Below are 14735 nucleotides of genomic sequence, written 5' to 3' on the forward strand. Positions count from 1 at the left end.
TAGACGAGTTGTATATATATATATATATATAAACGCCTAAAAAGTGTACATAACAACACCAATAACACAAAAAGGAACTATAAATGTAATTATTTATAAATATTTCGGATAACAGATATCCTTCGTCAGTCAGATTCTGATGTTAAATGAATCATCTTTAAGTCTTCTTAGATTATAAACTTTTACTAAATCTTGAAATTTATACAATAAAAAAGGCAAACCGAACATCAGTTAAGACGCTTGCATCATTGCAAAAATATGTTGAATATGAAATAGGTTATATGACTAATTACATCAGAGAGTTCAAATAAATGTTTTAAATAAAAATAATAATGTGCGATATGAACTAGCACAATTCTAAAGCTTTAACAGTGTCGATAATTATGATGTTACAAGAAAGATTGCGTCAATAAGAATTCCAAATAAACAGCATTGAACGGTCTTATTTCTAAATAAACAGCACTGAACGGTCTAAATTTCTAAATATTTCAGATTTAACAACTGTAGTGTAGTAACATTAGAGTCTGCGATGTTTAAAACAAACGGCCGTTTAAAAAAATAACAAATTTTGACTAAAGTAAAATAGTGGACGTGGCTTGGTACTTATGCATCCCTCAAAAAATTAAGCAATTTAGATTGTTATATTCAACAGATATATTTTAGAAATGAGTAAGGATAGAAATAAAAACGGGGACTGTAATAATAAGTAATATAACCCAGATGTGAAGCACTGCATGGTGTCGAATTACATCTTTTCATTTATCCCATTTGGTGCCAAAGTTGTTAATTTTCTTATCCAAAATCTTTCCCGAGTAAGTCTATCCTCCCTAGACCAAGCAGAGTTGTGGTCAATGATAGTAATGGTCAGTCGATTGAGATCTGCCTTAGTGTGGCCAGGGGATCTCAAATGACGACTAAGAGGGAGGTCTGGCTTGCATTGGTAGTCGCTACGATGACCGTTCATTCGTTTGTGAAACGGCTGTTCTGACTCGCCAACATACTGTTTACCACATTTACACTGTAGGAGATACACAACATTTGTAGTCTTGCAATTAACATTGCAAAATATGGTGTATTCTGTACCAGTGGAGTGACTGTTAAAAGTCTGGGTATCCAGTATTTGTTTGCAAGTCAGACATCGTTTGTTTCCACAACCCTTGCAAGAGCCCACTGACGAAGAACCTGCTTGAGAGCATAACTCAGCTCTCACCAGCAAGTCTTTAAGGCTTTTGGGCCTGCGGAAAGCCAGTACAGGTGGCTCGGGAAAGATCTTGGATAGTTTAGGATGTTTTTCGATATCTTTCCAACTTTCGCGGATAAGGTGAGACAAGTTGTCAAATTTTGGATGGTAATTCAACACAAAAGGCACCCTCCTATTGACCTTTTTGACTTTATATTGTAAAAGTTCATCTCGGCTGATGTTGCTAGCACGAGAAAAACCTTTATCAATGTCTTTCCTTTTGTAGCCCCGATGTTTTAGGTGACCGCGAAGTTCTTGTAGTCGTTTTTTGGCAACATCGTTGGTGGAGCAAATCCTTTTTATTCGTATGGCCTGGCTGTAGGGAATGCTCTTGGTGCAATGTTTAGGGTGACAACTTGAAGGAGACAGATATTGATGTTTGTCTGTGGGCTTGCAATACAGATCTGTAAATATGTTTCCATCCCTCAATTGCGTTGTAGTGTCAAGAAATGTGATCTTAGAGTCAGAGATTTCATATGTGAATTTTATTGAGGGATGGGCATCGTTGGCATGTTGAATAAACAAATCTAGTTCTTGTTTAGTATTATCCCACTTCATGTCAATATCGTCAATAAATCGGAACCAAGAGAGGGGTTGATAAAGAAAAGAATTGAGAATTCTCTGTTCTAATTTCCCCATAAAAATATTGGCATAAGACGGGGCCATCTTTGTTCCCATTGCTGTTCCATTAACTTGGAGAAAGTGCTCACCATTGAATGTGAAGTTATTGCATTTTAATACCAAAGTAAGAAGCTGGATGAGACATTCAGTTGGTGGATGTAAGGTGTTACGAGAGTTCCAGACTTCCCTACAGGCTTCTATACCATCGTCATGGGGGATATTAGTATAGAGGGAGGTAACATCAAGCGAGACAAGGATCGTTTCAGGTGGGAGAGGGTTCAAAGATTCCATTTTTTAAGATAATGTGTTGTGTCTTGAATATATGATGGTAAATTTTCTACGTGTGTTCGGAGATGAAAGTCAATAAATTCTGATATTTTTTCTGTAGGGTGGTCATTGGCGGAAACAATTGGTCTAACTGGATTATTGACTTTATGTATTTTGGGCAGTAGATAGAAACGCCCCGGCTTTGATTTTTCCGGTTTTAGATATTTAAATGTGGTTTCATCAATGTGTCCCTGTTCACACATGTTTTTCAGGTTTGTGGTGATCTCTGTGTTAAATTGAGGGGTGGGGTCAGAGTCTAATTTCTTATAGAATCTCTCATCAGAGAGTTGACGTTCCGCCTCTTGAATGTAGTCACATCTGTCCATGACGACAACAGCGCTACCTTTATCTGCTGGTTTAATTATAATGTCGTCTCTGATTTTAAGTAATTACTTATTATTACAGTCCCCGTTTTTATTTCTATCCTTACTCATTTCTAAAATATATCTGTTGAATATAACAATCTAAATTGCTTAATTTTTTGAGGGATGCATAAGTACCAAGCCACGTCCACTATTTTACTTTAGTCAAAATTTGTTATTTTTTTAAACGGCCGTTTGTTTTAAACATCGCAGACTCTAATGTTACTACACTACAGTTGTTAAATCTGAAATATTTAGAAATTTAGACCGTTCAGTGCTGTTTATTTAGAAATAAGACCGTTCAATGCTGTTTATTTGGAATTCTTATTGACGCAATCTTTCTTGTAACATCATAATTATCGACACTGTTAAAGCTTTAGAATTGTGCTAGTTCATATCGCACATTATTATTTTTATTTAAAACATTTATTTGAACTCTCTGATGTAATTAGTCATATAACCTATTTCATATTCAACATATTTTTGCAATGATGCAAGCGTCTTAACTGATGTTCGGTTTGCCTTTTTTATTGTATAAATTTCAAGATTTAGTAAAAGTTTATAATCTAAGAAGACTTAAAGATGATTCATTTAACATCAGAATCTGACTGACGAAGGATATCTGTTATCCGAAATATTTATAAATAATTACATTTATAGTTCCTTTTTGTGTTATTGGTGTTGTTATGTACACTTTTTAGGCGTTTATATAATTTATTGTATTGTGTACATGTATCGTTACTTGTAACGATCCAGCGCCCTCGTGGGAAAAATCGTTGACTATTATTCAGACGTTTTATATATATATATATGTATATATATATTTATTTACATTTGTAACATCTTCAGGAACGTGCAAAGTTTTATATAAAAACAAAACGAAAAAAAAAACTTAGTCAATCTCAACTTTGCCTAAGGGAGTTAAGATACCCTGTTTATGTTCAAAACCACAAACACCAGAGTCACACATACATAAATCGTTTAAAGACAATTATTTGTACTTAGCGTTTCAGCCTCAAGGTTGCCCTTCGCATTTTTTTCCTCTCTTTTCTAAATAATTTTCAAGACCGTCTATATAGATAAAATCATCATCACTTTCATCACTGGAAACAGAAGCCATTGCAGTTTTTGCAGAAAACCTTATTTCGGAATAGTTTGTTTTGTCCTGTAAACCATGAATGATAACTTCTTGTGTAGGAGGTCCAGGTTCAAATACGACATCAGCGTAGTTAAGACTACTTTCTGTTATCTGAAATAAGCGATGGATTTTGATAGATTTTGTGAACACAGAAAACAGATTAAAATATTGCCTAACAATGTAATCTTAACACAATTTGTAGTATGTCAATTTTAAAATGTTAAAACTATTCACAATGCGATGAAAATAAACGCAATATTTCGCTAGACAAACTAGCTTCTTCGAACGTGTATCTATCCAGGTGAAATTTTGATGTTTGTCTGTTTTCTTCGTATGGAGATCCGTTATAATGGTTCCGTTCTGAATGTAACTCGTAGTATCTAGGAAGTTTATTTTCTCCATTGATGTTTCGTGTGTAAATTTAATTGAATGGTCGAAAGAGTTACAGTGTTCTGTTTATATCTCTGTAATATTGGCCAATGGACGTTGCAACCTTCAGCCACAAATTGTATAATTAAATAAATAATCGTAAACTTCATTCAATTTTTGAAGTATTTACAAGGCAGCAAAATTCATGTATATGTACATTGAGCTGCAAAAGTTTTTTTTTATCTGCATCCTATTTTACCTGGATAGATTCACGCTCAAAGAAGCTAGTTTGTCTAGCGAAAGTTTTCGTTTATTTTTTTATCGCATTGTAATATTTTGAATATTTACATACTACATAGTGTATTATTAGTTAGGCAATTTATAATTTCATTTGTGTAATTGTATTAATCTTTGTACTGATTAATCCACACTCAAATAGATGTATGTTATGTGATTCTATTTATAGGCACTTATATATAATATATGTTCTGGACCATATGAGTATTTGGAACATACGCGTAAGGTCATAACCATATGCGTAAACCCATATGGTCCGACTTTACGCGTATGGTCGAACCATATGAGCATTATACTCGTTTTGTTATAAATGGGCCGACCATATGAGTATTTAGACCATAAAGGAATATAATCATTTATCTGATTAAAATTTTTCGTCCGCAAGTGAAAAATTAAATCACAAAAATACTGAACTCAGAGGAAAATTCAACGCGAAAAGTCCCTAATCAAATAGCAAAATCAAAAGCACAAACACATCAAACGAATGGACAACAACTGTCATATTCCTGACTTGGTACAGGCATTTTCTTATGTAGAATATGGTGGATTGAACCTGGTTTTATAGTGCTTAACCTCTCACTTGTTTGACAGTTGCATCAAATTTCATTATTTCACTATTAACCACAGTCGTTTTTGGCATGGGCCTGTTTTTTAAATGCTTGAATTCTTATTTCCGAAACAAAATTTCTTATAATCTCAATTTATTTTTATTTAACTGTGTTGTTTTTCCTATTCATACGATTTATCTGTTATTATAAGTTCGTATAAATATTAGCAAGAACCATTAAATAACTAAAAAGGATTTGAATTTTTTAAGAAGAATATTCGAAATAACTTGAAGTCATCTGCTACCTTTGAAGTCGTGTGCTTTTAAGGAGGTAAGCAGTGCTTTCTCTTAGAGTGGCAAGCGTTGTGTTACTGACTTGCGTAAAAATGCGATGATAATTGAAAAAGTCACAATCCCGAAAAAGATGATAAATCCACTGGTGTTTACTGAACGTCCAGTGTCAAATATTTCATGCATGTTCAGGGGAGCTTTGAAATGGCACTGAAAAATAAACGTTTATTGTATAAGGACAGAATGTCATCCTTGCAACAGGCAACCTACTGACCCCTGGTATGTTGTAAGGTTTCCTAAGCAGCAGAAGATATTTCACTCTCTCGGAAAGGCATCGGATTTCAATTCACCATTCCGATCTGTTGTTGCTGCGAATTGATACTTTGCGCACAGCCAGTCAGAAACAAAACTTTGGTAGAGGTTAAGTCGGAATAATACTAATCAATGACCTTATTTCTATACCCAGGTTAAACCTTATGGTTTTGGGGAAAATAGAAATGCATTATGGATACGTCAATCGCAAATATATATATCCATAGTTTTCTTTGGCACAGAAATTCCATTACCGTCAAGCTAATCATGATTTTACATTTAGTATTCACAATATTTAAGAAATCATAAAGAACCCTTCTATCTTATGCAAAATAGAAAAACAATCATCAAATTATTCTTGTTTGCGGTGTTTAACGGTAAATATATCATTAAACCCTATTCAGTAATCTGCAAGAAATTCTGTACTTTTATATCGAGGATAATTTAGGTCTTAAATCTATCCCTGTGATGAGATAAGTTTCAGTCACAACTTTAAAAAGAATCGAAAAGAAACATATGGTAATCTTTATGTACTATACAAACCTGTCGTTGACTTTCTAATAATCCAATTTCACAGTTCTCTTGAGATCTTTGTTTGCTAGAACCGTTTACTACAACATTAAGCAAACAAAGGTTCATTACTGACATCTTAGTATAGTATTAATTCTTCAGGATTTGTTCTATATAATTTGGTTATTAAGTCTACCTTACATATACAAAAACTTTACGATAATTCTATTATTTTTCTAAATTTTGATTAAACTTCAATTACTTCAGAAGTGACAAATGAAATCAACGTCCTTACTTTTGAAACCGTGAATCGGTTTTGGTTTTTTACTCAAATTCGTTTTTGCTTGCTAATTCGATTGATTACTATTGAACAGCGGTATACTACTGTTGCCTTTATTTAATTGTTACACGATACAATTTACCAAAAAAGCAAGTTTCCAGGAATATTTGTTAAACTGACTTATTTGTTTAGCTGGGGAAAAAACAAAAGTAGCCTCTTAATAGAGGCTCAGACTTTATACTGCATTTATCCTTTATTTTAGTTTAAAACACCCAGAATTTAAAAATAATCTGTACATTTGCTGTTTGATGTTTATATTTTTTGGAAAGTAAATAAATAAACCTAGCATGATATTTTATTTCATGATAACCTATCAATAGATATACGCTATTACCTAAATTATCAATATGTTGGTATTAATTTCAGAGCTCATTTAACGCAATAGATATAAATGTAATATAGACATGTGTATACAATTTGTGCCATGGTTATAATTATAATAAATTGGGTTTTTAAGCGACACTAATAGTCCTATGTTGGTTGTTTTTGGTTGTAAACAAAGAGATGCCACGTATTGAAAGGGATGTCATACAGTTTATAGGAATATTCATAATTTACTTCTAACAAAATTAAAGCAAGAACCTACAAAAGATTTACAAAACAAAAATTAAAAAGTCCTTTTGCAACAATGTGCCAACTTAGTAGATGAATTGATAAAACATACAGATTGATGGTTTTGTACGTGTATATGACAATATTCGTTGCTTTTTCTTAGAAAATAACACATAATTATATAATAGCATCAACGGTACAAATTTTACTATACCAGAAGTACATTTGAACATTAAACGTCTGTATGGTTTTACTTGACGCCAAAAAAACTGATAAAACGATGCAGACCTGATAAATCAACAACAAAAAACCATCAAAACTCAGACAAGGAAGCACAACCATACATATCATGTTTCAGTCTGTTCCAACCATAAAATAGAGATAGTCTCTATATTTAGAATTTAAGTACATGTATGTAATCGCACCTTAACAAACTATTAGAAAGCATTTTTCTAAATAGAAGCCCAAACGAAAAAAATATAAACAAGTCTAAATTGAAAACAACGTTCAATCCTATGATTGCGTTGGATAAAAAACCACAATTTTTATATGTGTGCATGCAAAACTAATTTCTGGGTAAAGGGGTCTAAATACAGCACAAACAACATTTTCTAAAAGACCAAAAAAGTGACAAAGTATATTTTAACAAAACGCATTTGACTAGCAGGTCGAACAACGAATGTTTTAAAACCCTGCTGACTGCCATTGGGGATTGCAAAATTAAATGATTACCAGATGTAACAAAATGGATCTTTAAAATTAATTTAATATCAAACAGAAAACAATAAACTTGCGCAAAAGATGGTATACAGGGCTAAGTTCGTAGTAAATGTCTTTATTTTATACTTTGATATGTCATTATATAAGTAAATATCTGAACTATTTTAAAACACACCTTGTGTTCATATCAAATATCGACCATGATAATGACAATTAATGTTCCTTTTCGCTTACGTGTCAAATCTTTTTAATATGATCACGTTGCTTATGATTTATCAGACAGACCAATTTTTTTTAGATCTACTTACGCATAGTGTGACTTAAAATTTCATTTAATTCTTTTGAAATAGTTGTTATGTTAAGGGCTAAATTATTGTACTGTAGTTCTATGATTCAGTATGTTCTTAATCTCCGTTATACAGTTGATATTCACGTCCATTCAGTAATTAGTTGAAAATGTTCTTCAATTGTCGCTCTAGCGTAAATATATGTACCTTCGACGCTTGTATTTAGCTGCATTTGATAGATTTGGTTTTCCTGTGCTAATCTTGAAATGAAATAATGTGTTGTGTCAGGATCAACGACTTCGTGTTGCCTTGCACTGTTAGAATTGAATTGTTCAGCAGAATCGTAAAGTCTATTTTCAACCGAATCCCCTAAAATTGATACAGAGTATATTACTGCATCGAGTGTGATACAATATTTCTCAACTCAAGATTTTTTTTTTCATAATTAAGGCTCGAGGCTTGCCGAGCGTTTTACATGTATATAGTCAAGAAATATCGTATTTCATGAACATTGTTGGTGGAGTATAGACGAGGAAAGCTGTGTCATTGTTTTTGAATGATCTGAAAAAAGATTTGAGCTTTTTATTTGATTGCATAAGTTATGGTCGCTTTTTTCGCGACTTCGTAATGACTAAAAACACTGAAGAATGTAAGACAATTTTACGTCACAAACAATTATGACCAATGAATGAATGAGATTAAACGAACCCCATGTTATAATTAAAAAAAAGATCGAGGAAAGTATAAATCATCGTCAAGAATAAGAGGGAAATATTTAAACGCTAAAAGATGCTTTTATACGACAAATACTTAATATAACATTAAGATAATCGCAATATCAATGCATGCTCAAATATACGTGCCGTTTGATTCGTAAATAAACAGTATATCAGTATTCATTAGAATTCTGATTGTGAATACTGAAAAAAAGTTAACGAAAACGAAATTCTCATTACTCCTGCTTTCGTTTTTCGCATAATTAACTCAAAGCCTGACTGTAAACCCGGAAAACAAAATATGTTTAAATGAAGCAAAATTTTTCGTCTATTGGTAAGGTTGATCATTCAGTCTAAGATCTATTCGGTAGTGTCTTCTGGCTTTTTCAACAATTATGATTTTACTATTCTGTCTTAACTTTTTAATTAAGAACAAAAGATGTTGTTTATACAAAAGTTGTAGTAATAAGCTTAAGTATATGCATGTAATCGTAGAACAGGTAAATAATTCTTATGAAATAAACGATTAAATGAATAAAATTGAAATTTTACACCTAACATGTGAAAAAGTCATACTTTTAAAAGTTAGATGATTTTTTTATCATTAAAACAGAAAATTGCTTTTCTTTAGAAAAATCTAGTTTTTCGCACATTTTGTGTGCGCACTATTTTCTATACAAATGTTCACCAATTTTGACGGAATCAGTAATATTGCAGAAAATAAAAGAGATACATGGTTTATTTTTCGATTTTTAGTTATAATTAATCTTCCTAAAGTTGTATGCTGAGTTTCACCAAAATCTGTGACAAAGCCCATTTACATACTGTTTCTTGACATGAGGTGTAAACTTCATAAAAATATTTAGGCTTTTGAACCTTCATCCTTTGGTCACCATAATCAAACGATATTGAAATCTTATAATAAAGAAACATGCAAGCGACTTTACAATTTACATTTTACGTTAGAATCGATGTTAGTATACATTATATCTGAAAAGAGATAAATACATGATAACTGAAAAATGATGATAAGATATAATGTATATTAGGTAAAAATGATAAAAGTAATCTTTTAACTACGCATCTAAAGATCATTGATTCTACTTTGAATGAATGTTTATATAATATATATTATATTGTGAAACTTAGTGCTATATCAAGAATCGAGAGATTTAGGCATAAGCCATTTAGAGACGGAGTAAGTTTAGTAGAATACAAAGATATTGAAAAGTCTAAACTTTATAGAAATATACCTCGGTTGTCTATTCCGGAGTTGTCATCAGAACTGCAAACACATATTGAGGTAAAATAACTATTATAAAGCAGGATTATTATCATTATGGGTTACAAGTTACATGTAGCAGAATATCCGAATAAAAAAACCTGTAACACATTTATTGTTGTCCTTGATTCTACTTTGAATGAATGTTTATATATGTTTATTTGAAACTATAGGATTAGTTAAAAATCTTTCCTTAGGTGTCCATCCTACATACAAAATGGAATCATACATGCATTATACTTTACATGTTTGATGTTACAGAGATTTGACACGCACGCTGTATGTGTGGACTCTAAATAACTGCTTTCCAATAATATGTTTGTCAGAGAAATCATCAACATTGCCGAAAAATGTTTTTGATATATAATTTGTATTTATTTCTGCCTTTAACTAATTCCAAGCAATAATTATAAGGTATCTAAATCAAATAATAATGATGATTATAATGATGCTGATGATGATAATGATGATGATGATGATGATGATGATGATGATGATGATGATGATGATGATGATGATGATGATGATGATGATGATGATGATGATGATGATGATGATGATGACGATGATGATGATGAGGAGGAGGATGATGAGGAAGATGATGGAGGTGGAGGATGAACATGAGGAGGAGACGGATGCTTACCCATAACTACTTTGTTGTGAATTTGATGCTGTGAAAAGGAAGCATGAGAAGGAGGAGGAGGATGATGATGATGATAGGATGATGATGATGATAATGATAATGAGGATGAGGATGAGGATGAGGATGAAGATGATGAGGATGAGGAGAATGAGGAGGAGGATGTTGAGGAAGATGATGGAGGAGGAGGAGGATGCTTACCCATAATTACTTTGTTGTGATCTTGATACTGTGAAAAGGAAGCATGAATAAGCATCATGTTTAAAAAGGAAAAAAAGACAAACATACAAACACCATTTCACAAAATTCAACATAGAAATACCGTAGAAAGACTGAGCAACACGAACCTCACCAACAACTGGATGCATATGTGATCTCAGGTAAGCAGATCTTACTCTACATGTGGCACAAGTTAAACCATTTATATGTATGTTGCTTATCTAATTACAAATGCAATGATAAGTCTAATTCGGTAGGTCACAGTGGGGGAAAAGGGACGGGATTGTGCTATTGGAACATATCCGTTGTCACTTATGAAATGATATTCCATAACGGCCATCAAACTCGTTATGGTGTCCTTAAAATTTACGAAAGGACGATTTCAACTTCACAACTTGAAACTCTTGTCTTAATAACGTCCATGTGAGCAGTTATCCTATATCAAGAAAATCATGGTAGAAAATACAAGCCTTAGAATATGTTTTAGAACGTCTGGAAGATGTATACGTATACTCCGTGTGCAGGAATGTTTCAACATAGAAATGGGAGTTCACAGTTTAGAAGCTGAAATCATCTCTTTTCTCGTAAAGTTTTGTTTTCAACCGACCGCTATTGTTAATTTCTGTATGTAAGTCAAGATACTAGGTATATTTAACTGTATCTGTTGCGTTTTTTATCCTATCTATATAGCGGAACGTGAAGTTAAAGTAGCTTTACAAAAAATGTAGATAATGATAGTGAAATGTTAATCTCCGAAGGTGCTACTCTTTCAGACGCCAGTGTTTCGGCACTAACATTACTTAAAATATGTGTTAGTGAATGTCCCAATTGATCAACAAAGTCATTACTAAGAAACTAAGGTCCAAACTCACTTAGTTAAAGTAGATATTCGATGAACTTGGCTACTGTGTATGTCCCATTAGTAGAAATAACTCTACATAGTTCTCATTTAAACCATTTTGGCTTTTAAATGTTTTGGTTTTTAGCATTCCTGTCAAATGTAAGTCCAAAGAACGCTTGGATGCACGCTATTTATAACGGGTTTTTTTCTTTCCCTTAAGAAAAATCCTGTGCTTAGTTTTAGCACAAACATGATAGATGGTTGTGTCAAGTCTATGTCACTTTTGAATGTTGCAAAGGATTCATGGGAATTTCAAGTTAAGTATGTACGCAAGATAACTAGAAATTGAACTTCATTGGAACGTTTGGGATTCAATCAACAATAAATACCAAAAACAAACAAAAGAGACATTTAAATGAAGAAATCAAAAAGCTAACGTTTCTAAAAAAACTTTTATTCTAAAAACGGAATTAAGTATTTCCCATTTTCCAAAAAATTGGTTTTACAACATGAAAAGATATTTTCTGTTTCTACGAATAGCATGAATAGATTAAATCGAATCTCGGAAAAATAATTGAGAATTTTCTGCCATTTCGATACTCTCCCACTTTTCCGTAGTCGCTGTAACGTATGGGTAAATTCAGTATGTATCGGGAATTGTACTCGAATTATCCATTTTAGAGCTTAACATTGCTGTGTAGGATGACAACATACCCAAACTAACAAACTTATAAATAATCAAATTAAAAAATACAGTTATTTCACTCAACACACGACAGTACCGTTGTCTGCAATATCATGTGATTGCGTAACCGTTGTCAAATTATCTATTATGTCGTATGTACATGATTTAGATCGTATCATATTAGTTTATTTATTTAATTATAAATTCGATATTGAATTGAGTGAAATGAGTAATAATAAGTTAGTACAAGTAAGGAATTAAAGCTTACCTCGTCTTTTCACATAAAAGGCAATCCCAAACATTGAGCCGATCACACATGAAATGACGACTGAGGAAACTATCTTGTTCAAGTCTTGACTTGACTCATTGTTTTCAATTTGATCTTGAAACAAAAGGATTCTTTTAAACAATATATAGTTGACTCTTTTCAATGTTGTTACTGACATAAAAGTAAAAGCATTACTTTTTGGGAGTATACGATAAAGCCCCAATATTCTAGGTAATATTTGAAAGTTCAGAAGTGAATTTATTTTCACGTTTTATATATACTGTCCGTCTATATTGAATTCAATAAAATATATAAATATGATATAATTATTAGCAATTGTTAAAATAATAAAGATGATATGAGTTAATTTCAATAATCCTTTGTTTATTTGTGCAAGTATAATAATAATAATAATACTTTATTTCCGTCAGCAAATACAGCCTATTGGATTTACACAATATTTATATCCAATAGATAAAATACAGCATAATATAAAATTTATACACAAATTATACAAATCAATGAAAGAATAGTAATGACTTTAAACTGGTTGTTAATTAATTTCACAATTATCCTCTATAATCTTTTTGAGTTCATGTAATCTCCTTTTGATCTTCAATATAATCTAGTCAACAATAGAACTACAATACTGGTATATCAGTAAGGTACCAGTATTGTTGTTTTTTTTTATAAAAAGTTACAATACTGGTACAAAATTTGTATACCAGTATTGTGAACAATACTGGTATACCAGTATTGCGATCACCAACTACAGGAGATCCGAGAACACATTCATGCAGCAATTTTATTAACAGATACCACAAACAAACCATAAACTTAAGTTTGTCATTTATGCAGGTTCTATAGATATAAGAAGATGTGGTATGAGTGCCAATGAAACAACTTTCCATCCAAATAACAATTTATAAAAGTAAACCATTATAGGTCAAGGTACGCATTAAAATGTTGCGTTCATAGAAATAGTGCAAATTACACCAATCAGAAACGGAATTTAAGTTTCACTGTGATTTTATTTTTTTACAACAATTTATAACCCAATATCATTAAAATTCTCTACAAATAATCTGTCAATATTTGAGTTAATATGCTGTGTAACCACCTTTCTTCCGGTACAGTTCCATAACACGGCGTCTCATACTCTGTACAAGCATTCTGAACCTTATTTGAGGAAATCTTTTCCATTCATCAACAATTGCCACATCTAAATCGCCATGATTTTGCAGTGATGGGTCCTGCGATTGAGATTTCTGCCAATGGCATCCCAGACAAGTTCGATAGGGTTCATGTCTGTAGACATGGACGGCCAAAAGATAGTGTCATTAGCTTCTTGCTCTTTGTACTCGGTTACAATCCTTGCCCTGTGTGGTCTAGCGTGGTCGTCCATGTACAAGGAACTTGACGCAAGTGAGTGATTGTCAAAATGAGGGATTACAATGTTTCTGAGCACCAAATCCCTTTATGTCTGCCCGTTCATGTTACCCTGCAGAATATGCATACACAGCTACAACGGTATGAGAAGCAACCTCATACTGCAACACCACCAGCACCGAATGCAGTCGTTGGGCAAATGTTGATTTTTTTGTCATAGGCAGTTTTATGTTCCCGCCAAACTCGTGTTCTGTTGTCTGCTTGTCGTAACAGAAACTGGCTCTCATCTGACCAATGAATGTTTTCCCAGCTTCTCATGATCCAGCGTCGATGGTCATTATCTCATTAAAACCTGATTATATGGTGCCTTGCTGTTCGGGCTGGTTTCTTGACAACATGACGTGCTCTAAGGTTGCCTCTATGAAGTCGAATAATCAATGTGCGAACACTCAACACGACCACCTGGAGGCCAGTGGTGTCTATGCTGCGGGGCTGTAGTAAATGGACTGGCTTTAGCACGACGAATAAGCATTCTGTCATCACGACGGGTAGTTAAACGGGGTATTCCGGGGCTAGGTCAATCATTTGTAGTGTCTGTGTCAACATGTCGTTGTGAAAGTCTGACAATGACAGTGTGATTAACATTGCAATGGTTACTAATTTTCCTAGTTCTCCTATTGGCATTTGACATGCACATTGCTTGCCAAAGTTCAGCCACAGACAACTTACGCCTTGCAATATTACACAATGACTTGATGAAGGTCAAATTTCACCTGTACGCA

General features: G+C 32.9%; 1 protein-coding gene across 1 annotated transcript in view; it reads right to left on the reverse strand.

Moving 5' to 3' along the window:
* Positions 1-3412: 3412 nt before the first annotated feature.
* Positions 3413-14735, reverse strand: part of LOC134701322 (uncharacterized) — a 28474-nt gene continuing 17151 nt past the window's right edge. Inside the window, exons 8-13 of the mRNA XM_063562458.1 lie at positions 12565-12678; positions 10753-10780; positions 9883-9914; positions 8121-8282; positions 6048-6115; positions 3413-3799 (exon numbers count right to left, since the gene is read on the reverse strand). Of these exons, the coding sequence (XP_063418528.1) occupies positions 3566-3799; positions 6048-6115; positions 8121-8282; positions 9883-9914; positions 10753-10780; positions 12565-12678 (638 nt within the window). The 3' untranslated portion in view covers positions 3413-3565. The remainder of the gene's footprint in view (positions 3800-6047; positions 6116-8120; positions 8283-9882; positions 9915-10752; positions 10781-12564; positions 12679-14735) is intronic.

This window comes from Mytilus trossulus, unplaced genomic scaffold, assembly GCF_036588685.1.
Source record: "Mytilus trossulus isolate FHL-02 unplaced genomic scaffold, PNRI_Mtr1.1.1.hap1 h1tg000234l__unscaffolded, whole genome shotgun sequence".
NCBI classification, from domain to species: domain Eukaryota; kingdom Metazoa; phylum Mollusca; class Bivalvia; order Mytilida; family Mytilidae; genus Mytilus; species Mytilus trossulus.